General features: G+C 39.9%; 1 protein-coding gene across 2 annotated transcripts in view; it reads left to right on the forward strand.

The window, feature by feature from the left end:
* The first annotated feature begins 2,907 nt into the window (after nucleotides 1–2,907).
* Arhgap36 (Rho GTPase activating protein 36) overlaps nucleotides 2,908–23,661 on the forward strand; it is a 51,885-nt gene continuing 31,131 nt past the window's right edge. Inside the window, exon 1 of one of the 2 annotated variants that reach the window (XM_017318633.2) lies at nucleotides 2,908–2,925. Coding sequence is in view for 1 of the 2 variants with exons in the window: in NM_001356394.1 (NP_001343323.1) it covers nucleotides 18,669–18,678 (10 nt within the window). In the remaining variant the exon portion in view is untranslated. Of the gene's footprint in view, nucleotides 2,926–18,492; nucleotides 18,679–23,661 lie in introns of those variants that run through there. The other variant, NM_001356394.1, reaches the window with a different exon arrangement.

Raw genomic sequence — 23,661 nt, forward strand, 5'->3', positions numbered from 1 at the left:
GATTCATTCTTTTAAGGACACTTTTAACTGCATTTAGGACAGTTCAAGATAGTCTCCACATCTCAAGATCAGTAATTAAGCTATATCAGCAATGGCTCATAAAATGTCATAGCTACAGATTCTGAAGAATTAATACAGTGTTTTTTGGGGAAGGAGAATTATTTAGGCTTTCACAAGGACCTATACCAAATGATTAGTGCATTCCATTGCCATGCTCTCCTTAGTCCGTTCAGTTTGCCTAAGGGTGATCTGGGACAGAAAAGCAAAGTCTTGCAGGAGAAGCCACTAGCTTTTCTATATTCTTTGGTCCCTTTGTGATATGTCCACTTGTGGTTCTGTTCATGTACATTCCATGGTCATTACTATATGTCCCCAAATGGGATGTATTCTGGTATAACTTACTCAAAAACTCACATTAACCAGTTTTCACTTATTTTGGGTAGCTTTCGACCTCCAAAGCACAATTGCTGATGCAGGTTGAAACTTTGATGGGGAGGAGTAAGATGGGGGAAGATTGATTGGCACACCAATAACATTTGTCTCTTGGGCTGGCAGCGAGCGCAGAGGAGCCATTTATGCAATCTAATTATTACGTCAATTGGGGGATAGAGTAATGTTTCCCAGATGCCATTTGGCACCTGGAGAGCTACCACTCAGTATGCTCATATAAGAAACATTAATATGGATTATTGATTGGATTCATTGATTCCATCCTCTCCTGTTCCCCCTCTGACTTCTTATTTTGGTTTACCTCTCTTAGCGACCATGTTCAGACAGAGAACTCACATTGATTAGATGCCTTTTACAATTAAATGTACTTAAGGAATGATGTGCAGTTCTGAATCTCTCTCACTTTTCCTGACCTTGCATCACTCAAAATATCAGGGGCCAGTAAGACAGACATCTGAGCACTAAAAGATACATAAACAGGCAGGAAGGGGGAGAGCAATGAGCAAAGATGCTGTTGCAAGCCTGGTGTCCTGAGCCTAGGAAAGAGCTGCTCAGAGATTTTACCAGCCCTTAATGGACTTGCAACAATTCCTTGGTACTCAAGCCCCAATCAGATTTATTTTTACTAGTTCTTTTCATTAGTATGTAAATAATCTATAGGGATTAGCTTCAACTGACTGCAAGTTCCTGCATCCTGACACAAAAAGATATGAAGATTCCTGAGAAAGTCCATTACCTTCACTTTCTTCTTCATCCTTCTTTCAAAATATTTCTCTTCTTTACTGGTAACAAAACACCTCATTATACAGCTGGAAACAATGCTTCAAATGAGGCTAAGCCCATGGATAAACAACATGGCTAGTTAAGTTCAGACTAAGTACTAAATTCTCTTAGACTGTCGATTAGATTAGGAAAGGATCTCACTGTTTTGTTTCTGATTCCTTGTTATTGAGGGAGAACTGAGGAATGACTCATCCAAGATCTTTCAGCAAATTTGTGGCAAATTCTTTTTTTGAAACAACCTTTAAATTAGGAGCATGTCAAGAGTATTGGGTATAGACTTCTCTAACCAGTTTTAACCAAAGCACAGTTCTGGAGTATCTCAAAATCTGCCATTATTACAAGGCAATCGCTAAAAGATGGTCTAAGACCAAAACACACACTCTCTTGGCTCTGGCCTGGTAACATTTGCCAAAAGTCCATATGTGTTGTTTTTCTGTCCACTTAGTATCTAGCATAGTGCCTGGCTCACAGAGATCACTCAGTAAATGTTTCCAGAGTGACTGAATCTCTCCACAAACACAGAAGGCTTTGCTTTGCCCCTTGAACATTCTCTTACCCTGCTTCATATGTTCACATTGCTTAGAAAGCTGTCAGACTTACACATCTGGTCTACCATGAGACTAAGAATTATATCAGTGGTCAGAGATCCAAATTACTCCTAGAGAGTAACTAACAGTGAAACCCATAGTCCTAGCATTCCATGAAGCATACATAACCAGAGGTACCCACACTAGGCTAGGACTTTAGAAGAGAAGAGCATGGATTTAATCTGTTTGGAGCCAAGCTTCATCAATTTCTATCACTGGATATTGGAGGCAAATTAAAGTAGGGAGTTCAAGTTCTAAATAGGAACTAACACAACTTTTACTCTCTTTGGAATTCTCTCACTGTAGGCACACAGGGTAAGAACACAGAAGACACTATAGGGATTTGAATAGGCCCTTTGAATATTTATAACTTGTGGGAAGGAAGTAATAACAGTGTAAACTGTCACGATCTGCCTTTAGCATCACAGAATTCACTCCCACCAGTGCTACCTCCTTATTCTTTTCTTTTGCTGATGTGCCTGCACTCACCTGCAGGGGCTGGGCAAACACACAGCCCCTGACCCCCAAGTATGCCTACCTCTCAGCAGGCTGCCTCAGTTAGGTGAAACTGCTTATATCTCCTGTGTTCTTGGCAGAAGCTTTCAGTCAGGGATGACAATGAAGAGAGAGGATAGCCCTTAAGGCAGGGCTACTTCAGATCCAGATGAAAACAAGATCTCACAGCTAAACCCACTCCTGTTGGCTGATGACTTGGCATTGGCTGACAGTCCACAGAGACTTCTGTTAGCCTGAACCAATGAAAAGGAGCCAAAGATAAAATCTCTCTAGCCATTAAAGAGATACGTCCATCCATAATTGGCCTAAAGATCATTCACCGCAAGGTTCTCTCATTGGCTTAGAATAGTATGCTGGCAGCCAGGTCATCCTGTGCTGAGCAGGCACCTACGGAGGCATTGCAACCAGGCACAGCCTGCTGCTGGGCACTTCAGGGGAGAGGCAGAAAGAGGAGGAGGTATTAATATTCTCCCTCTGCTTAACTGGTGACATCTTGAGAACCCACCCACTTCTCCTTTCTCTGCCTTTCCCCCTAGGCTGGGCCTTCTTGCTCTCCTGGTCCCATTCCTTAAAGGACTTCGATTCCCAGGTATGGTGGTGACTGGCAACACAGGGTAAGATGTAGCCTTTTCTCAGAGTTATTTGCGTTGTCATAGGGGATTCCTAAAATTTGAAAGGAAGTAATGGTCCAAAACAGTCATAGGTCCATAGATTCTGGTGCCAAGGGGAACTTTGGTATAGTTCCCATTTTACAGATGGGGAAGATAACTGAGATGAACTCTGAGATGTAATGCAATTTTCTCAAAGGCATACAGCTGGTTAGTGACAGGTCTCTTGACATAAGAAAGGTCAGTTTGAAAACATTACAAATGAACTAATTATAATATTTCTAATTTTCTTCATTCCATTGTTTTTCTGCCCCTGGAGAACTTCTAGTTCCACTTGGGGAGCTCTTCAGAGCACAAATATGACTTACTCACTTTTCCCCATCTTTTAACTGTGCTTTTGGTATTAGAAGGGGGCTTGGGCCCTGGGCTTCGTCTCATTGGTAATCTCTTCTTGTGATTACCAAGACAGTAGTGAATTTATTGTGAGCAAGGCTCTGGAGTCATGTAACCAGAAACCTACCTAGAAGTTGTCCAACTGTGGACTTATGAGCTACCACTGTTCAATATGCAGCAAAAAGACAATTTCTAAATAGCAGGATTGAGCCTAAGCTGTTGTCCTATTAGCATGAGTGATTCATTTTTTATGCATTTATTTTCCAAATCCCCTTCAAGTGAGAAACTTGGCTTTATTTGACTGAATGGAAGATGAACCTTTGAAGAGTCCCAAAACTTGCCTTAGATAGGGTTCTATCATAAACAACAGAAAATATAAAATGGTTCTCACCTTTTCATTTTCCTCATTGCTTCTCTGTTCTCATTCTCCCTGTTTATACTTTAAAGGAAAATTTAAGTCCTTTCTTATCCATGAGCCTTCCTCTCTACCCACATCAATCTCTCCTGCCTTTGGATTCTCTTTGTCTGTCTTCCTAAATGAAATTTAATTATATCCCATTTTGTATTTCTCACTATTGAATCATGTATATCTGTCTCATCTTCTTACTCAGACTAAATTCCATAGAAACATGGTACACATTCTATATTTAAGTATGATCACTGTATCTGCTGTACTTTCAAATTGCACTAGCTTTAGTACCAACACGAGGAATGTCCTAAGTGTACTCGAGAGTATAACTCAAAACACAAAACTCTATGATCACAATTTTATGAAAGAAGGGGAAACAAAAGCAAACAAGGAGAAAAGATACTGATATGTGTAAGAAATGGAATGATAAGTGATAAGCTTTCATATATTTATCTGGTTGCCTAAATTTTAACAAGAAACATGTATTACTCTTATGAAAAATTACACATAGACACACACACACACACACACACACACACCATTTTTAAAGGAATCACAGCATGGACTTGCTGGGTCTCAAAAATAGAGCAGTAAGAGGTAATGGGGCTCATATGACTCCTGTTCTCTTAGTTTCAGGTTGAAGAGCTTGGGGCACTGCTGTGGGAGGTACCAAACTTATGATTAACAGTTTCTGCCCTCTGGAAGCAAACATCCTTATGTCCCAAAGGTTTTCTAACTTCTAAAATTTATCTTCCCAGCTGGCTTTCTCTTCCAGACAATGTTCTGAGAATGGGTTTCCCAGGATTTGCTGGTATCTCCTGGGTAGAAAAGCTTGACGATTTAACTTTGATTTGTGTTCTACTTCCTCATCAGTCTCTTTTGGAACCCTTGCTTTGTGTCTGAAACATACCAGTACAATAGAACATAGTATCCCCAGGTATCTGGAAGTAAATATCTACCTCTATGTTGAACTATGCACATGAGCTCACTGAACTCTGAGTATTTCCCTGAAAGGAGTTCTAAACTGACTACCATGTAATACCATCGCAAAGCCTGGCTGAGAATATGAGTACTTAAGCAAAAGTAGCTAAAAGTACTGTGTGCAGTTCACTACATCCTTTCACATTACACCCACCAGAGTAGTCCCAGGGATGTGCCACACCAATATTTGTTTTCTAGTTAGGCTTACAGTACCCATAGCAAGGAAAAAGACTTGTACTTTTCATGAGTGGCTACTGATTGAGTACCAGAGGTGGCTATAAGATCCATGGCAAAGCATTTCTGATCTGGTAGCAGATCTACATGGGGTGAACTTCTACAATCATGTTACTCTTGCTGGCAATGGAATTTCATTACTCACAACTGGGAACCCTGACTTAGAGCTAAAAAAAATTATTAAATGTGCACTTCTCATCTATTTGGGGAGATAATTACACATAACTAATGTATTGTGCCTATCCATATTTCCATCCTTCTCTCTGTTTAAAGATAGAACAGGGGTTTCTACCAAAATTTATTTTTCTTTCTTATTCTTTTTCATTTTGAAAAACATGGTCTCACTTTGTAGCCCAGGATGGCTGAAAACTGGCCTCAAATTCATGGCAATCCTCTTGCTTCAGCCTCCAAAAGATTTCATGAGTGTGGCTAATTATAATTTTTTAAAACACAAAGTACTGAAAATTAAAAATTTAAAAATTGGTGCTAAAACTCATTTTAACCTATCCCAAAATTTATCCACACTGTTGAATGATAATATTGAGTTTTTATCTCATTCAGCATGGAATATTAATATTAAAATATTAATATAGTCCATTAACCAAAATATGAATATGATTGATTATATGAACTATGTCATTATCTGCTAAATGCATTATATGATAAAAATAAATGCATATGCTTATCTTGATAACACCCTTCAATGTCACAATTCTGAAATGTATCTGGCTCTAAGAGTTTTCAATAAGGCACTTCAATATGTTAGATCTTGGTATGAGGGAGTAGTAGAGAAGCTATTCAAGTTGGACAGAGGAAGAGGAAGATCCCGAGTGCATGGTAGGCACTGAAATCTTTAGAGTGGAGACCTTGCTGAGGTTCAGAAAAAAATCTACTTAGGTTCTTTAGTCATTAGTCCAAAGGGCATGCAGAAGACTGCAAATAGAAGTCTTGAAACAGACTTGAAGGTAAGACAATGCAATGGAGGAAGAATAATTTGGGAATAGGGAAAAACAGTAGGATTCTAGGCAATAGCAGGTACATGGTGTCACTGACCTCAGTTTGATGACAGCTGTTAGATACAGGTTTGGGTCAGGCTTGCTTTAAAGATGAACTATCACTGTGGACAGATACAGAGACATGAAAAGAGCCTGGAATTCCATTACCAGGAATGTGAGAGGATGTGAGACCTGAGACAAAGGTATCTTTGACTTTTTCTTGCCTCTGTTCTAAGGTTTTCTCTTAAAATACTCTACACAGAAAGAAACACATAAATCATCAGTGCATATTTTTCACTTATTTTTTATTGGATATTTTATTATTTACATTTCAAATGTTATCCCATTTCCTGGTTTTCCCTCCAGAAACCTCCTATCCCACCCCCTTGCTTCTATGAGGGTGCTTCCCCACCCACCTACCCACTCCTACCTCCCTGTCTTGGCATTCCCCTACACTGGGGAATGCCTTCATAGGACCAAGGGCCTCCTCTCCCTTTCATGTCCCACAAGGCTATCCTCTGCTACATATGTAGCTAGAGCCATGGGTCCCTCCATGTGTACTCTTTGGTTGTTGGTTTAGTCCCTGGGAGCTCTGGGGGGGGGATCTGGTTGGTTGATGTCGTTGTTCTTTCTATGGGGTTGCAAACCCCTTCAGGTCCTTCAGTCTATTTTCTAACTCCTCCAATGGGGACAGTGAAAGACTAGTGCTATCTGTTACCCAACTAGAAAGCAGAATATTTCTGCTGATCATCATGGTACAGAGAGTCTCCATTAATTTGAAGAAAAGCCTAGTCTACTTATTGGCTTCAAAGTCAGCCAGCCTAGAACTGTATAGCAAGACCCAGCCTCAAACATAACAACAGAAATAGAATATCAGCAATCCTGATTTTCAAATTGTACCCACATCCCTAACCTCAATCATTTTATTCCCTTCTAAAAGGTAACAGCTATTCTTTTTACATGAACATTGCTTTTTTGCTTTTTATACTCATACACCTTACATCCTTATATATTATAAGGTTTCCAGTAACTGACCTTTATGCAGTCATTCAATACGTCCTTCTTGGTATGTGGATTTTTCATTTAATATTAGATTTGTGAGGTTCTCCCACTTTGTAGCATAAAACTTCCATTGTTCTTTCTTGTTGTTGTGTAATATTCCCTTTGTGACTACACCAGTATTGACTTATGCATTCTACTAGACATGAAAACCTAGATACTTGCAGCTTGGAGATATTTGGACTAACATCACTCTGGATATTTTTGTTTTTCTTTTAGTGAACATGTGCCTGTATTTGTTAGGAGTTGGATAACTGAGTCATAACATATGCACATGTTCCATTTTAGTCGCTCTTGCCAGTTTTCTAAAGTGTGCACCAATTTACAGCTTTTCATTGTGCCAAACCCTTATCAACACTGTTTTCAGATTTTGAAATTTTAATCATTCTGGTGGGTGTACAGTGGTATCTCACTGTGGTTTCAGCGTGCAGTTCTCTGGTGACTAATAAGGCTGAAGATCTTTTCATATATTCATTGGCCTTTTTATATTCTTTTACACACAGTTCCTATTTAAGCTTGTCATCCACCTTTCTTCTACTATATTGCCCTCTCCCTTATTTATTTTAGGAGTTATTTATAGATTTTATATGGACAGTCTTTGATATCAATATATGATAGTAAGTCTCTGCCTCAACCAGAGATAAATTCCCAGCACAGTGGCCGCTCAACATTTGTTGTCATTCTTACTCCCCCAATTTCCGTCAGTCTTACGGAGCCAGAATGATACCCATCTTGCTAATCCCTTTGCAAATTCTCCTGATATAGGCAAGAGGGACAACTTACTAAGTCTACAGAGCTGTTTCCTCTACCTCCCCCTCCTTTTCAAATATCTCCTTCTATACAATTGACTTCCTCCCTTTCTTCAATCCTTGCCTTCACTTACTGGGTGGTTTATTATTCATGGGATGTATAGCAATGACCTTTGTTCAGTCACAGTGCCAAGACTTTAGATTTGTGAGAAAGTGTTCCTTCTAGGGGGTGGGGGTGGGGAGAAGCAACTTGGTGATCGTGTGGGTTTTCTCCTGAGTAATGAGGAATGGGAAGCTCAGAGGAATTAAAGGACTTGTCCAAAATCATACTTCAAATTTAGCGTCCTAGTTAAGACTAGATCTAAGATCTCTGGCATGAATGTCACAGGTTTTCTCACTCCACTATGCTAAGAAATCCCACAGCACATAAATTCACATTAACTGGAGTGGGTATTTTTGCCTCTCTCTTCTGAAAGTAAGTGCTGTCTGTGTCTGTGTAACAACGTAATCGGTAGAGACGATGGCTCATGTCTGTCTGGACCCAGGTTGAGAGATCGCATCACCTCTGCTACTTTCCCATCTCCTGGCTGTCAAAGCCTGAAGGACAACAAATGGCTTGAGTAATGAGATGAGTTAAGATAGTGTCTCCCACGCTGAATTATGTGCCAGTTCCAGGACTACAGGATTCTGCCACAATCCATTTACACAAGAAATTAAATTGAAGATTGCAATGTAATATTCATATATTAAATCCTGGCGGACAATCAAAGTAATTAAGGCCAAATGCTCTGAATCATCCTGTGGCATCACGAACATTCTATTGCGGGATTTTTAGAAGGACTTATTTCTACAACCAATTATCTTGGAAATCATTATGGCTCCTTTGGAATGTGAATAATTTGAAAGCCACCTTAGTATACAGTAATACTTGCATCCTCTCACCTCCATGAAAGAATTCTGTTAGATGGACATATTAGAAAGGCGAAGAAAGTGATTTTCAAGTGAAGAGAATTAGAGGATAAGAGCCTTGCTCATTTTGCTTTGTTTTACAAAGGGAATGGGTATATGTACTCCTAAATTGATGCAGTTAGAAGTAAAGCAAGCTACTAGGCTAATCTCATCCACAAAGTGATCTGCTTGTTGTATTGCTCTCTGACTCTCAAGAACACATTCTACTGTTTTAAAAGAAGTACTTAGAGAAATGGGGGTTGCTCATTTTTAGCCCAAACACGATTTACATAGGGTTGATTTTCACACCTCTGTCACCATAGACCAGCAAATGTTCCCCCTGTTATTTAGAATCTCTCTAGGTACTTTTGTGTTTTTACCAAGTTTGCCTCATTGTTTAGTCTTAGCTCTTCTCAGTTCCTTTCCCACACATCTCTCTTAAAGCACTGATTATAAAGTCCTTACGTTATTTATTTATTGGTACATAAGCCTTTCACAGGCAGAGGTAAAAACTGAATCTTCCCAATGTTCATGCTTGACCATGTGTGTGTGAGTTAGCACAGGTGTTTGGTATATGGTATATGGCATGTGGCATATGGCATATGATATGTGGTTGTTGGATACATGAAGTGAGAGAATGCTCAACAATATGTCCAAACCTCTTACTACTTGGGAATGACAGGGTAAATGTCATGACACCATCAAAGAAAGTCTATGTTCCCTTATCTTTCCATAAATGTCCAGACACCCTCCAAAACAATGTACTTAAATAATCACCAACAAATGAAACCCTGTCACTAAGACTGTGAATAAAAAATAAAGAAAATACATTCAGCTAATTTGTACTTTTTTGAGCTATACTTACAAAGCAAATTATTTCACCTGAACTAATTACAAGACTTATGTGAATCTTGAATACTTCATACAAAAAAAAAAATTGGCCTCTGATTCAACTGTTTTGCCTGGGGGGGGGATAATTAAAACTCTGCATATACAGTAAATACCAAATTATTCCTTCTCATAAATATTTATCCATAGCCTCAGTTTGTTGATGTTAAGCAGCAGTGCTGACAATATGTGGCTTTACCTCAGCCATGCTCTCCTTTACCACAATTTTGATTCCCAGGTGAATATATATTTCTAGCTTCAGTACAGAGAGGTTGGCAAAGAGAAAAATATTCTCTGTACAGTGAATTAATGAATGAATGAAATTTAAGGAGGTAGGATCTCTAAGTAATGTTATCACCAATGTAGAGCTGTTCATGTTGGTTCTCTATGGAATCAGCAGCAGGCTATATCAATTCAAAGCCCTTAGACTACCCTGATCCTCCCCACAAAATACTGTTTCCTTTTAAAATGCAGTTGTCTTACTCTTCCATGTGCCCAGAACTAGCCAGAAAGGGTGGTGCAGCCTGTTTGTCAGAACATGCCAGATGAATAGCCATCTGTGGCTTATCTGGAAGGGGATTTGGAGGCTATATGTTTCACATTATCAGGGGTCTATCATTCAGTATTGGAAGCTGCGCCAAGAAATATTAATATTGAACAAAATTAATAAACATGAGACATGGCTAAATATTTATTGGGGCAGACAGTGATGCCATGTTTGTCCAGAAAAACCCAATCAACTTCTGTCCTGTTCTAAACTGCAGGTTTAGATTGGAAAGAATTAGTTTTTAGTCATAGAATCCCAGAATGTTAGGGCTAGAAAGACCCCTACAATTTAGCTGGCCTTGTTTAACACTTCTGTTATTCCATCTGGGGTATGGATCTCATATTTTGGTGTTCTCATCATACACAAACTGGAGAGAACTGTGTATATAGATAGTGGAGGAAGCCCTAGTCATGGAGTAGAAGTCAAGATGAGTTACAATTCTCTTAGCCACAGGGCTGGAAATCCTACCACTTTCATCCATGCCTGAAGAGGCCTTTTGAATAGTCTTTCAAACTGCTGCTGGTGGTGGTGGTGGTGGCAGTGGTGGTGGTGGTGGTGGTGGTGGTGGAGTACAGCATCTGTTCCCAAAGAAGGGTGACAGAGTAGTTAACAGACTGCTAGCAGGCGTGAGTTTATTTAAATAAATCACATTGTTACCAACTGTTATAAAGGTCAGAGAAAAATTTGGAGGGAAGTGGAGAGAAGCTAGTGCCTGGCATTAGAAAACTTCTTGAATGCAGAGGGGAGGAATTGGGCTAAGGCTGAGCCTTCTCTGGCCCTGCTTGTCCGTCTCTTCATATGACCATCATTTCCTGATTCTCTATCATCTTCTGTGGTAGTGTATCTCTACTTCTTCCTAGGGCTGTCTTTTTGGTTGGACTGGTTTTTTATTTTATTTTATATTTTTGTCTGTCTTTGGTGAAGTTGGATTTGGACAATGTCTTGCATCTTTTGGTACCTAAATATCTAAATTGATACTTCTCATGTGCCCATTTGCCTCAGAATGAATGAGTTTGTATACCTGAGAGTGAGAAAGAGAGAAAGATATACACACACATACACACACATACACACACACACACACACAGAGAGAGAGAGAGAGAGAGAGAGAGAGAGAGAGAGAGAGCGAGCATGTGATTTTCTAAATGTTTAGATCTGTGTCTGGTTACTTCTGACTTTGTTTCTGCCATCATTGCTTTTCCTTACAAGAGTAGTGAACAGTTGGTGCAAGGCAGGAACTATTTTATGTACTATGTTAAAGTTTAAAAAAATTATGTGTAGGGCTATTTTGCATGTGTGTGTGTGTGTGTATTTGAATGAACTGAACCACATGCATGCCTGGTGCCTTTGTAGATCAGAAGAGAACATCAGATCCCCTGTAACTATAGTTACCGATGGCTGTGACATAACCTGTGTATGCTGGGAACTGAACATAGATCCTTTGCAAGAGCATCAAGTACTCTTAACTGCTGAGTCATCTCTCCAGTCTCAAGAGAGAAAGCCTTCTAAACAGGTAGAAACCTAAGCATTTTTAAGGTCAACTTGGGCAGCCCATTGAAATTATAATGTGCCCTGCAACCAAAGGGGATAAGATACAAATGGTAGAAAGCATTTCTCATCCCCCTAAAGACATTTCTTCAACATTTCTCAGATTTCTTCAATTATTGTTTTTTTAACCATCTTTTATCTCTATGCCTTTTCTCTTTATTGCATCTTATTGATGATTCTCTTTTAATATTTATCCTTTTTCTTATTTTGTTAGTTTATTTCTCACCCTTCTCTTCTTCTGATGCTATTTGCTTTCCTTCCAGACTTTAGGAGCAGAAATAGATTTGTAGTTACACACATACGTATTTGCTATACAAATTCATTTTCTGCCCCCACTCCAGTTTCATCACAACCTTTTGTTCTAAGACTTGTTTTTATTTTGATTTTTCCCTTCTCTTTTCTTTTTATTCTCTTGCGTCTTCCTTCTGGCTTTCTCTTTAACTGTGATCATTGTATTCTTCATGATTTTTCTGTGATGTTTTATTGAATTTTTCTCACCTCTTTGTTCCTTATTTTATCCTTGTCCTCTATTCTTTTACTTGTTTCTCTTTCTGCTGTCCATTCTTCTTGCCTCTCTTTGGGGAGTTTCTGGTGTGCCAAAATGCCAGGCTCTTTTGTGCTTTGTTTTCTCCTTCACCACACTTTAAACATCAGGAAAGGTCAGAAATTACTCCTGCACGACCTGGGCTGAGCTGTGGGTGGATAAGTTCATTATCTATCTTCTCACAGGTGGGTAGGATTGTCGATTCTCCAGGGAACCTAATACTTATTCCCCTCCCCCAAGGATCCCATCTGCACAGTCACTGTGCAGCTCTGGTCACTGCTTGCATTCCCTGCACGTCCAGTGCAGAGGGATGCGCCCCCAGGTGCAGTGGGAGAATTCATCAGCATCCGACAGGGCTAACGATTTACTCCGAGAAATAATCCATATCCGGATAATAGATCACCCACTACTCCCCGAGACCATTTGTCTTGGCACTTAAATGGCACCAGAATCTAGGGACCGAGCCAGGACTCTATCCCAGGTTCATTGGTAGATGAATAGGCTGGAATAATAGTGTTAAGGATTATGATAAGGAACACTTTGCATTTGTGTGGTGCTTTTAAGCTCTATAAATTTGGAGGAGATTAACCTTTCTTGGCTAGGCTCTCTTGAATCTCACACACTGGACCCTGTTTGTAGATTCAGAAGCAGGGGTCTTTAAGTAACTCCCTGGAGTCTTACATCTTGATACTGACAGAAAATGAGAGGAAAATTATTTTCTGACTCTTTGAGACTATTCCCTCTGACCAATACACAGCCTCCCAATCCTTGAACCTTCCTGTTTGTATAGGAGAAAGGCGGCCAATAGCAAGAGACAGTATACTAGTAGTTTATGGACATGTACAGTTTGAATCTTGTCTCTGTATTAGCTAGCTATGGTCTTTGGTGGGTTGCATAGTCACTCAGAGCCTTCTTCTATGAAATGTCCTTCTCTATGAAATAGGGATCTTAATAACTCCTCTTCATAGGACCATTATAGGGTTGGGCAAAAATTATACATGTAGAATGCTTATTATAGAGCCTGGCTCACAGTAAAAATTCCATGAGTGTTAGATATGATTATTACTACTGCCTATCTCTTTGCAGGATGCTAAGTGGACTCATACAAATGCATGAGAAAATTGGTCTGGAGGAGGGGAAGAGATAATTGATGAGCCAGCTTCTACAGTGGCTGAAGCCATCTATGGGGGAAGGGACTAGGAAGAGTGAATTCTGATGGCAGGAGGAGCTAAGGCAGGGAGGTCCTGCAGGCTCTGTAAATAAGCAAAGGAAAGGAAAGAGACTGGAGAGCTGCATTTAATACCTTGAACATGTTTAAGATCTTAAATGTGCAACAGGATCAATTGCTAATTGCTGACCTTACATTTTACTTGACTAAAATTCTTCTCTGGTCTTAGCTGTCCATTTCCCTGGGTTGACTGTAATTCCCAGAGGCTGGACAGGGGGCTGTTTTGGGGGAATGCTGAATCCAAAAAGATTGAGAGTACAAACTAAAAATAAAAATCTTGTGCAGGAACCTTTTGTGTAAATGGAAGACCCCTGTACAAATATAAGGTTATTAATATTCCTAATACTAACAGTGACACAATCTTTCGAACTCATTGTATGGATTGTGGCTGTTAGAACTTGACACATCACTTAGATGGAGATAAACATCCCCAGAGTCCATCTGCATGTGGAATCTTAGCTCAGAGTCTTCGCCCCCTTTTGGGACTTCACTCTCTCAGAGTCACACACACACACACACACAATTTAGCCTTCATTGAAATGACTCTGATGCTAATGAGACTATGAGGCTCCCTGGAGAATGGATGCTATGTGCAGGCAGGGAGTGTACTCCTGTCTTCAAGCTCCAAGGAGCTAGGGGACTGATACATCTCCTAGCAGAGCTCCATTCTTTTGGAGATAAGGGTTTTGTCAAAGCATGATGGTTGATTACTAATTCTCTCAAATGAAGAGAGACCCATGCTTATCTGTTTTTGCATATTTAGAAAGAACCCTCTGTGAGACATCTAACTAGGTTTGGAAGAGCTGGTAATATGGTTGAGGAGATGGACCTTATACATATGAAGATTATTAACAATACAAAGCAGTATTTGAAAAAGAGATGTGAAATATAGTCAGAAGACTTGATGCCACATCATCACTCTGACCCTTCCCATCCTTTTAGAAAGGCAGTCTAGTATCATTGAAAGAATATTAACTTTGGAACTAGACCAACCTAACTTAAAATTTCAAATACTTCACAGGATAACTAGGGGTCCTTTAACAAGTTACTGAACTCCTATGTGGTACAATTATCTCATACATATATTGTGGCACAATAATAGCCCCTTAAGATTATGTTCATGATTAAATGAAAGCACACGATGGAAAACTGTGAGCATAATGCCTGCTACATGGGACGCACTCAATCCTTGGTTTCTACAACTGTAATATGCAAGGAGAAAGGCAAGGATTGTTTGGAAATAGAAAGGTTTAATTTTCCATTTCAGTTCTTTATATGGCTGACAGTAAATTTTATAGGAATCAAGACCAAAACATAATATATGTAAATAATAATTATCATATCACTCTGTAATACCTTTTGTATGCCCTTTCAGTATTGCTCACTAGATTTACTATGATCAAATTTACAGAACAATGAAATAGCAGAGGAGGCAAATTATATGCTTCTTGTGATCTTGGACTCTTTTCTGAGTTTCAGTTTTCTCATCTGTAGAATGTAGTAAGAACACCTACTTCCCAGTGCTTTCTGAATATTTAATTAAAATGTGTATAAAAACACTTGGCGTAGAAGGGGCTGAAAATAAATACCTGCTCTATTCTACCACTTTCATTATAAAAAAGAGAATAAGACAAAACCACCTACACAGGGATATTATATGAGTACAGAGTCAAATAAACATACAGAAAATGCTTGTAAACTGGAAAAAATCCAATCATAACCTTCATGAAACATTTGTTATGTATCAGGTGCCAAATAATTAGCAAATGCTAGTCAGTTAGGTAAACATTAATTGTCTGCTCTATTTAGTACATTATTTCAGGTACTTGGGAATGATCTAGAGAGGCAAGGGCAGAGAGAGAGAGAGAGAGAGAGAGAGAGAGAGAGAGAGAGAGAGAGAGAGAGAAACCTCTCCATATGAGATTGGATCTTTAGGGACAGGAATTTGAGGAGTGATTCTTCTAGAGTATCAGAGACGGCTTTAGAGGTGGAAGGAGATATCTGACAAGGTAAAAGAGAGTTTCCATGAATGCAAATTCACAATGAGGGATTTGGTAGAGGAGGCAAGTCAAATTTAGACCAGAGATGTGTCCTCTTAGGCTAGGTTTCCAAACAACTATTGGCAACTTCAATAAAAAGGGTATAGTGTGTGTGGGTGTGTGTTTTGTATGTAATGATAAAAGCCATCTTGCTGTGAACACAGGAAGTGGTGTATGAGTAAATGCAAGGCACTTGGCACTGAGGCTGAGGAGAAGGCTGAGTAAGAGCTGGAAGGAGACTGAGGAGAAGAGGAAGGTCGTTTTGTCCAGGCACGTCAATGTCTTTGTGGAGCATGATGGAAAAGAAAACTTACAGAAAAAGAATCAACAAGTGTGAGACGTGATGATTGGTAGGCAGAAAGATTCTTAGGGACGAGATGTGGGATTTTCTTTTTTTTTCTTTTTTCCTTTTTTCTTTTTTATTAGATATTTTCTTCATTTACATGTCAAATGCTATCCCCAAAGCCCCCTATACCCTCCCCCAACCCTACTCCCAACCCACCCATTCCCGCTTCCTGGCCCTGGCATTCCCCTGTACTGGGGCATATGATCTTCGCAATACCAAGGGCCTCCCCTCCCAATGATGGCCGACTAGTCCATCTTCTGCTACATATGCAACCAGAGACACAGCTCTGGAGAGTACTGGTTAGTTCATATCATTTTTCCTCCTATAGGGTTGCAGACTCCTTTAGCTCCTTGGGTACTTTCTCTAGCTCCTTCATTAGGGGATGTGGGATGTTCTACTAAGAGAAAGGAGACATTTGTTCCATAAGTAGAAAGGGACCAGGAGGTAGCAAACAGTGTCAATGGCTGAGTGAGCAGAGAACTGCATCTAGAACTGGGAAGCAGCAACAAAACTCTTCAATAGCTAGAGACTATAGGAAGAGGTAAAAGAGCGAGTAGGTAGCAGACATTATAAAAGTTCCACAGACCAAGAAGTAGGATTAAAAAGGCTAGAAAAAAAGGCACTTTATAAAGAGGGCTGAGTACATGGGCAGAGGGTAGAGGTCTGTAAGAGGGGAAGTTAAAAGGTACAAGAAGTTGAAAGGTTTCTTGGTTGTTGAGCTTTAGAACGTCCATGCTGAAGGCTGGATCCAGAAATGCTCCCTTCTTCCTATGGGATGAGGATGAAGGATCAAAGCCATAGTTTATATCTTTGGTCCTTGAACCTGGTTCTGGTTACTAATATCCCTATCTCTAACTTCATGGTGTATAGAGTGTCTCAGAATCAATGACAAGGATGGGCAGGTTGCTTTTATGACAATGAAGTGTGATTTGAAAGATAATTTGGTGAATCCCTCTATTTTCCAAGGGTGGTGGTAGCTAGATGTGGTCTCAATTTTGGAGTACTAGACCACAAAACATGTCCCAGGTGGATGTGGAAGCCTACAGAGCATGTTCCACACCCTCATCACATAGTTTCTTCTTTCCTCATCTCTGAAACTTTTACCCCAGACACCCACTTAAAAACAGTCAGGTTGGTGGGGGTGATGGCACACACCTTTAATTCTAGCACTTGGGAGACAGTCAAGCAGTTCTTTGTGAGTTCTAGGACAGCATGATCTACAGAGCAATTTCCAGGATAGCCAGCGCCACACACAAAAACCCTGTCTCAAAACAAACAAACAAACAAACAAACAAACAGAAAACAAACACTAACACCACCACCAGCACCACCAGCACCACCACCACCACCACCAACAACAAAATCAGTCATGTTCCACAGTTACTTAGAGATAACTTAACTATTTCTCTCAATGTTAAAGCTGTAGTGCCCTAGAGACTTGAGATATAGCCAAATGCATCCTCCAGTAAAAGAAAGAAAAATGATATTCCTACATATAACTATCTCTTCAGCTCTTTGATATACATGCTGGATGTGACACAGGATCTTCATTCCACTTGATCTGACCCAGTTATGGCTCCTCTTCTCCAGCATGGCTGCGTCCTGATCTTATGCAGATTCCTCTCTAATGGTGTCACCCTACATTGCTTCTTATTTTCTTGTCTAACAAGTCTCCTGGGATATAGAAGGTAGAACAGTGGGATAATTATAATCCCTGGGTGTTTGAAAGTAAAAGAGGTGCTAGGTACTAGAAGTTAGGGTAGGTGCCAGATCCAAAGAAGATCCTAGAACAGTCAGCCCTTAGCATTGTTTGTTTTGCTATTGGACCAGTCCTCCAGTATATTCTCACACTAACTTCTGTGGTTCCCAGAATGCAGAGACATGAAGAGAGAAGAGCAAATACCTCATTAGCAAGTCCTGCATTTCTCTTTAAGGCTTCAGTTATCTCAGAATTGAATGATAGTAGAGAGAGGCTTATTTGCATTGACAAATGGCAATTAATGGGGCTGGGGGGGGGGGTTAAAAGTGAGAGAAGCTACAGAGCCTGAAATGTCAATGGTTGGTGTGCAAAGAATTCCTCCATCACATTGTTCTGCCTCCTCCTTTCTCTTCCCTCTTTTTCTGTGCTTCTCCCATGTTTTCCCCATCCCTTCCTCCTGCTTGCTCCATCCACCCCTACTGCCCATTACTGATGTTATTTTTCATGATCTACAGTCAAATGCCATTAATCCCGACAGGCGCATGAGAGTCCAGCTAAGCTGTCCCATGAACCAATCTCCTAAGCAGTCAGACCCAGGGAAACAGCAGGCAGACCACCCCCACCCCGCCCCTCAAGGGTAATGGCAGTTAAACCAATGAACCAGAGTGGCTGCCCCTAAAGTAATTAATAAATCACTGGAGTCCAAGAGAAGTAGAAAAATCCCCAGCAAACAGTGCTCAGGACATTTGCTATGACCTCCTCTGCCTTGAATACCACACTAGCCCCACAGGCCAGCCTGACTGCTCTCAAGGTGCCGCTCCCAGATTCCGCCTGGCCCTTCTCAGTTTCAGAGGGAGGTCATTCATTCCAATGGGATGTGACAGGTGCCATCTTCAGGCGCCTGGCTCTGCTCCCAGCAGCAGAGACTGTCACTGCCTGCAAATCCCCCAAGTGCTATGCTGGTCTGAGGAGAGCAAGTCCTGAGGTGGGGAGATGACCTTTCAAGAACTCAGGAACTCAAGGTGGGACAGCAAGTGCTGCGGTGTTGCAAAATGAGCCCTGGGCTAGAAGGTTGGACATCTGGCTTCAAGTCTTTTTTATCTATGAAACTTGGTAGATGAAGTTGGGTAAGTCACTTCCCTTTTCTAGATTTCTGTGATGCCCCCTGTGGTGTGAGAAGGTTATACTGGATTATCTCTAATTACATCCTCAGCCTTAATAATTTCTGAAACTGAAAAGGAAACACCTATTTTAATTTTGAAATCTCTATTTCTAGTTAAAATTTCTTTGGGGATACCTTCTCCAGGGCTTCAGTTTTGCTGACTTGTCACCAAATCTTTCACTACCAAATGATCATTCAGTACTTGGTGACATTTACTAATATTCAAGTTCCACCTAAGAAACAAAGTTCTCATGGATTATGTTGAGCGTTTTTTCTCTCCTGCTGTGCTAATTCTGCCCTTGGGGCTTGGCCATCCTGATGGAGTTCTGTGCGTGGGGAATGAGCCATTGGCACTCAAACATCAACCTAGGCAGGGGAGGTAGCTGCCTAAGAGAACGTTCCCCATCGGCTTTGTATTTTCAAATATTTTTATGTTGGAATAATGGCACAATAAAGAGTTGTTTACAATATTAAAGTGTTGATTCCATAGAAGTTGAAAACAAAGCGATTGTTACCACAGGCTGGGATTTAAATATGATAATGCATGTGTGTATCAAAATATCACATGATACCCTAAAATAAGTATATTTTTGTTACTGTGTATCAGTCCAAAGTAAGTAGAAATAGAAAAATGCTTGTACATACCACCATATTTACAACTATCCCCTCCACTTCAGTGGGAAGGATGCTGCATTTGGACTCTGCTCTTAAACATTTTGGAATACAACTAGAAAGAAGGACATTTGTAGCTGGAAAGATTGTTAGGCTTTGTAAGGGATTTTGGACTCTCAGTAAGGGGTAGGTTTCCAGTATCTTACACTGGAGGTATATACAGTCTGAAGAGAGTCAATAAGTTTACAATGTGTAGATTTCAGTTTGCATATGTATAGCAAATGCAAGGAAGGCAGGCACAAGAGAAGGCTGCACTAGCAGCATTTCAAATAAAGGCTTCAAATGAAAGGCAGTGACATTGGACAGGTCACTTATCTTATTTGATCTTTAGTTTCTTCATCTATACATCGGGAGCTATGTTAATCTCTTCGACACCAACTTCCCAAAGGTGTATGAAATTTCAGAGGTGAAAGTAGAGCACTTTGTAACCTGCTTAAACCTCTGCAGGGCAGTGAGAGAGAAGAACTTCAGAGCTCCTCTGGCCAGGTTGGGGAGGACTCAGTTTATCAAAGTATATACCTCTCTTGCTCATCCCCCAAGCACTTGTAACTGGAAGTCATAGAATTTTTTACACGAAGGAAAACCTTAATAGTTTGTATTGTATATTTTGTAGCATACACTGTACCTCTGTATAGTTCTTTTTATGTAATGCTATTTTCTCTTATGGATTGTGGCAATAAAGAAAGGATCATCTCCTTGCTTTTTTTTCTTTGTGACTTTTTTTTGTATCCCCTTAGTTTGTACTATTCTCCCCAACCCCACCCTGTTAAGGCTTACAGAGTTGGAAAAATTCTTTCATCCTGCCTACTCCCTCATTCAAAGAACAAAATGCTTTACAAGATTAAGTGAACATTTTGGATTTTTTAACTTGATTTTTATCTTTTCATTCAACCAGAGGGGTATCTGTGTGGGAGATGCACTTGTCAACTAAAAGCAATTTCTCTGCCTCCTTGGGGACTGAAGTGTAATCGTGGCTCTGTCTTTCTGATGTCAGGATGAAACTTACATTTTCTTGAGTGGTGTCAGCACACTGACAGACAGCTCCTGGGATCTAGCAAAGAGTACTGGTAAAGAACGAGCTTGCGGGGAGGGGGGATGAGAACTGGAGACTGGTCTCAGCTCATCTTTCTTTCCCTGGGTGACTTTACACTAGTCACTTAGTTTACCTCACCCCTGTAACTTAAAAACTCAAGGATAAAATCTCTCCACTTCTATCTTACAAGCATTAGTAGAAGACCTTGTCAGGCTTTTGTTTGGAAGGAATAAAACCATAGGATGAAATTCCATGGAAGCAGTATATCTTAAAATGCTATTAAACATCTGAAAAGAAAGGACCAGTTCTCCTTGTACATGTCTACCTGAGGGATAAAAAAGACAAGACCATCTGAGGCTCAAGACCCACAAAATTACCTCATAATTTCACGGATAGAGTCATCATGAACTCAGATAGACATCACAAGCAGAAACCAGGAAGGCAGAATCTTGAGGTCCTTGATATTGGGGTTTGCGTTATTGAGTATGTATGATTATCATGAACAACATATGGACATTCTGATAGGTCTTCTAAAAGCAGGATATGTCAGGAGGCAGGGTTGCTAATCTACCATTCACTCCACAGGCCTCTAGGTAGAGGCTTGTTTTCTCTCCTGAGGGATCTCATCAGGGAGGGACTAAGACTCACCTTCTATTTCATAGAAGTTCAAGGAAGCAGCCATGCTCCCATTCATTCATCTGGTCATGTACTGTGGTATGTTGGCCTCATTCCTTATGTCTCAATTGCAAACACTCTGCTCTTTCTATATTGCTTTATGTCCCTCTTCCTTAACTAAAAGTGCCCAACATGTAGGATGTTCAAATAAAAATTCTCACTAGGCAGTGCTGATATACAAGGACTCTCAGAAAGTTCAAACAGATGAACTTTTGAATACATCCTAACTATAAAGGTTAAGTTTTAAGAGTTGCTCCATTTCTTGTAGTACATATTCATCCATTTACCCAAAAGGAAGCAGAGTCAGTTTTTCCTGATGACTGCCTTATGGTTTCTTATAGCTTAGATGCAATGGAAAGAGTGGTACAGGGTGTACAATGACAGATTTATCTCCTTGGTAATACAATTTTCCTAATTTAGTGAGCATAAAAACCCCAATGAGTAACCTTTGAAATGTAATTTCTTCTGGCCCCTTTGTCTAGAATGTTTCTGTTTGTTTCCTTTCGTTTGTAAGGAAGATTTCCTGGTGATTGAATCTAGATGTCTCACATGCTAAGAAGATTCTTATTTTGAAATAGGGCCTCATGCAGCTTTGTAGACTGGCCTGGAATTTGTGATTCCCATGTTTGCTCTCCTGCCTGGGATTATAGGTGTGCCACCATGCCAGATCAGAAATTATGACTCAGCACAACAGGACTGAGAGCAAGAGGTGAGGGTGGATTAGTATAATACATCCCAACTGATGTTTCTTGCCCCAAGCACCATACCCCAAGAAACAATGAACATTGACAAATTCTAAAGGCCTTTGAGTCTTAGAGCTACACTTAATTATCGACCATTATTTGCCTGGTTTGCAAGCACTTTTGTTCTTAAAGAGAAAGTAAAGTCTGATGTTTTCCTTTTCAAGGTCACAGAATCCCTAGATGACCTCATCACTGTTGCTAAAGGCTCCACATGTAGACTTGTGCCTAAATTATTATCAGAGTGCATGGTTCTTATTGTATTATACAATAGGAGACTTAAGAGACAGTGAACAGTCAAGCTTTAGGCCTTGAACTGTCACAATAAGGACAGCAATGCCCAATATGATCTAGTCATGAGTGGTTGCAGGTCCGTGAGTAGGCTCCTGACACTTTTATGGGGCTACTGGGGACTCCCGTGCACTTACTGAATATGTGCTTCCATATAAGAAATGAGGTTTTTCCCAGTTACCAAAGTGACTAAGGCCACTAGCACAAACCCAAACTACAGTCCCAAGTAATTAACATACCTGGCTTAGTCTTTTGTTCAACAAGGATATTATTTCTTTTTTGAGTAGAGTTTTCTAACTTTAGAGAATCATGTGGTTATTAAAGAAAAATTGGAAAATGCTACAGTATGAAAATAATAAAACAGTTAAAATTGTCCATAATTGCATTGCCTAAATACAATCATGATTAAGATTCTAGTGTGTTTCTTTTTAGTGTTTTTCCCCCTACATATAGGCATATTATTTATTTGCACTGTCTGGATTATACTGTTCACACATTTTACATCCTGACTTATTTTCATTTAAAAGTATCATAAGTGTATTTTCAGATTATCATATAAGCTTCCAAATTATATATTTAAAAATAATTGCATAATAATTCATCCATTGAACCAGCATTATTTGCATTACTAAATATGGCACCAAGAGGACATTTGGTAAATATTTGTTGAATGAATTAGGAGATTGATGGATGAATACATTGCCCTATTATGTGACATTTAGTTAAAGTAAAGATTTTTCAAATGGAACTTTATTATTTTGTTTTTAGAATTATGAACTCTATTTCTCTTTCTCTCCTGCCTCCAGAAGTATATATGCTTTGGCTTGCTAACAACTATTAGCATCTATATTTTACATATGAGAAAACCAAGAGCTAGAACATCTCTTTCAAGGTTACATACCTGGTGCACAGCACAGCTGCCTTCCCCATGTAGGTTTGTGAATGTTCAGGCATTTTTAACTTTACCACATCACACTTCTTGAAAAAAACAACAACAAAAAAAAAACAACAAAAAACAAAAGGCCGTAGGGAAGGATCACTTCTGGGTTTAGACTTCAGTTAGAGCTATTGTGAAAGCAAAAAAAAATTCAGCTACCAAAGACCTAAAAAAAAGGAACAGGTAAGCAGGTACCCTGTTTATTATGTCAAACAAATTCATTTAGTTGAATTTTTTAAAACCGGGACTCCGCTGAGGCCACAGAGAGGCTGGTGCTGGATAAGCTCAAGAGAATAAGTAAGGTCACTCTCCAGAACCTGAAGGTGGCCTTTCTTAGGGGTCACACTTGTTTGGCTTGGGTGACTAGACATTTGCACAGCAGAAATTGGTAAAGGAGCTTGCTATGTTTGATTGCTTTTAAAAGATATGGGAACTCAGGGATGGTTTAGAAAATGGTGCAAAAGATAAGAGGTAGCATGTTTCCCAGAAAGAATGGGGAACGAGTTGAAACCCTTAAATTCTAGCTATAGCTCTATTTTGCTAAGCATTGCATGGGTGAGTACAGGTGGGTTTTCCTTTTTATGCACCCCTTCTGCCACG

Source organism: Mus musculus, chromosome X (genome assembly GCF_000001635.26).
Source record: "Mus musculus strain C57BL/6J chromosome X, GRCm38.p6 C57BL/6J".
NCBI classification, from domain to species: Eukaryota; Metazoa; Chordata; class Mammalia; order Rodentia; family Muridae; genus Mus; species Mus musculus.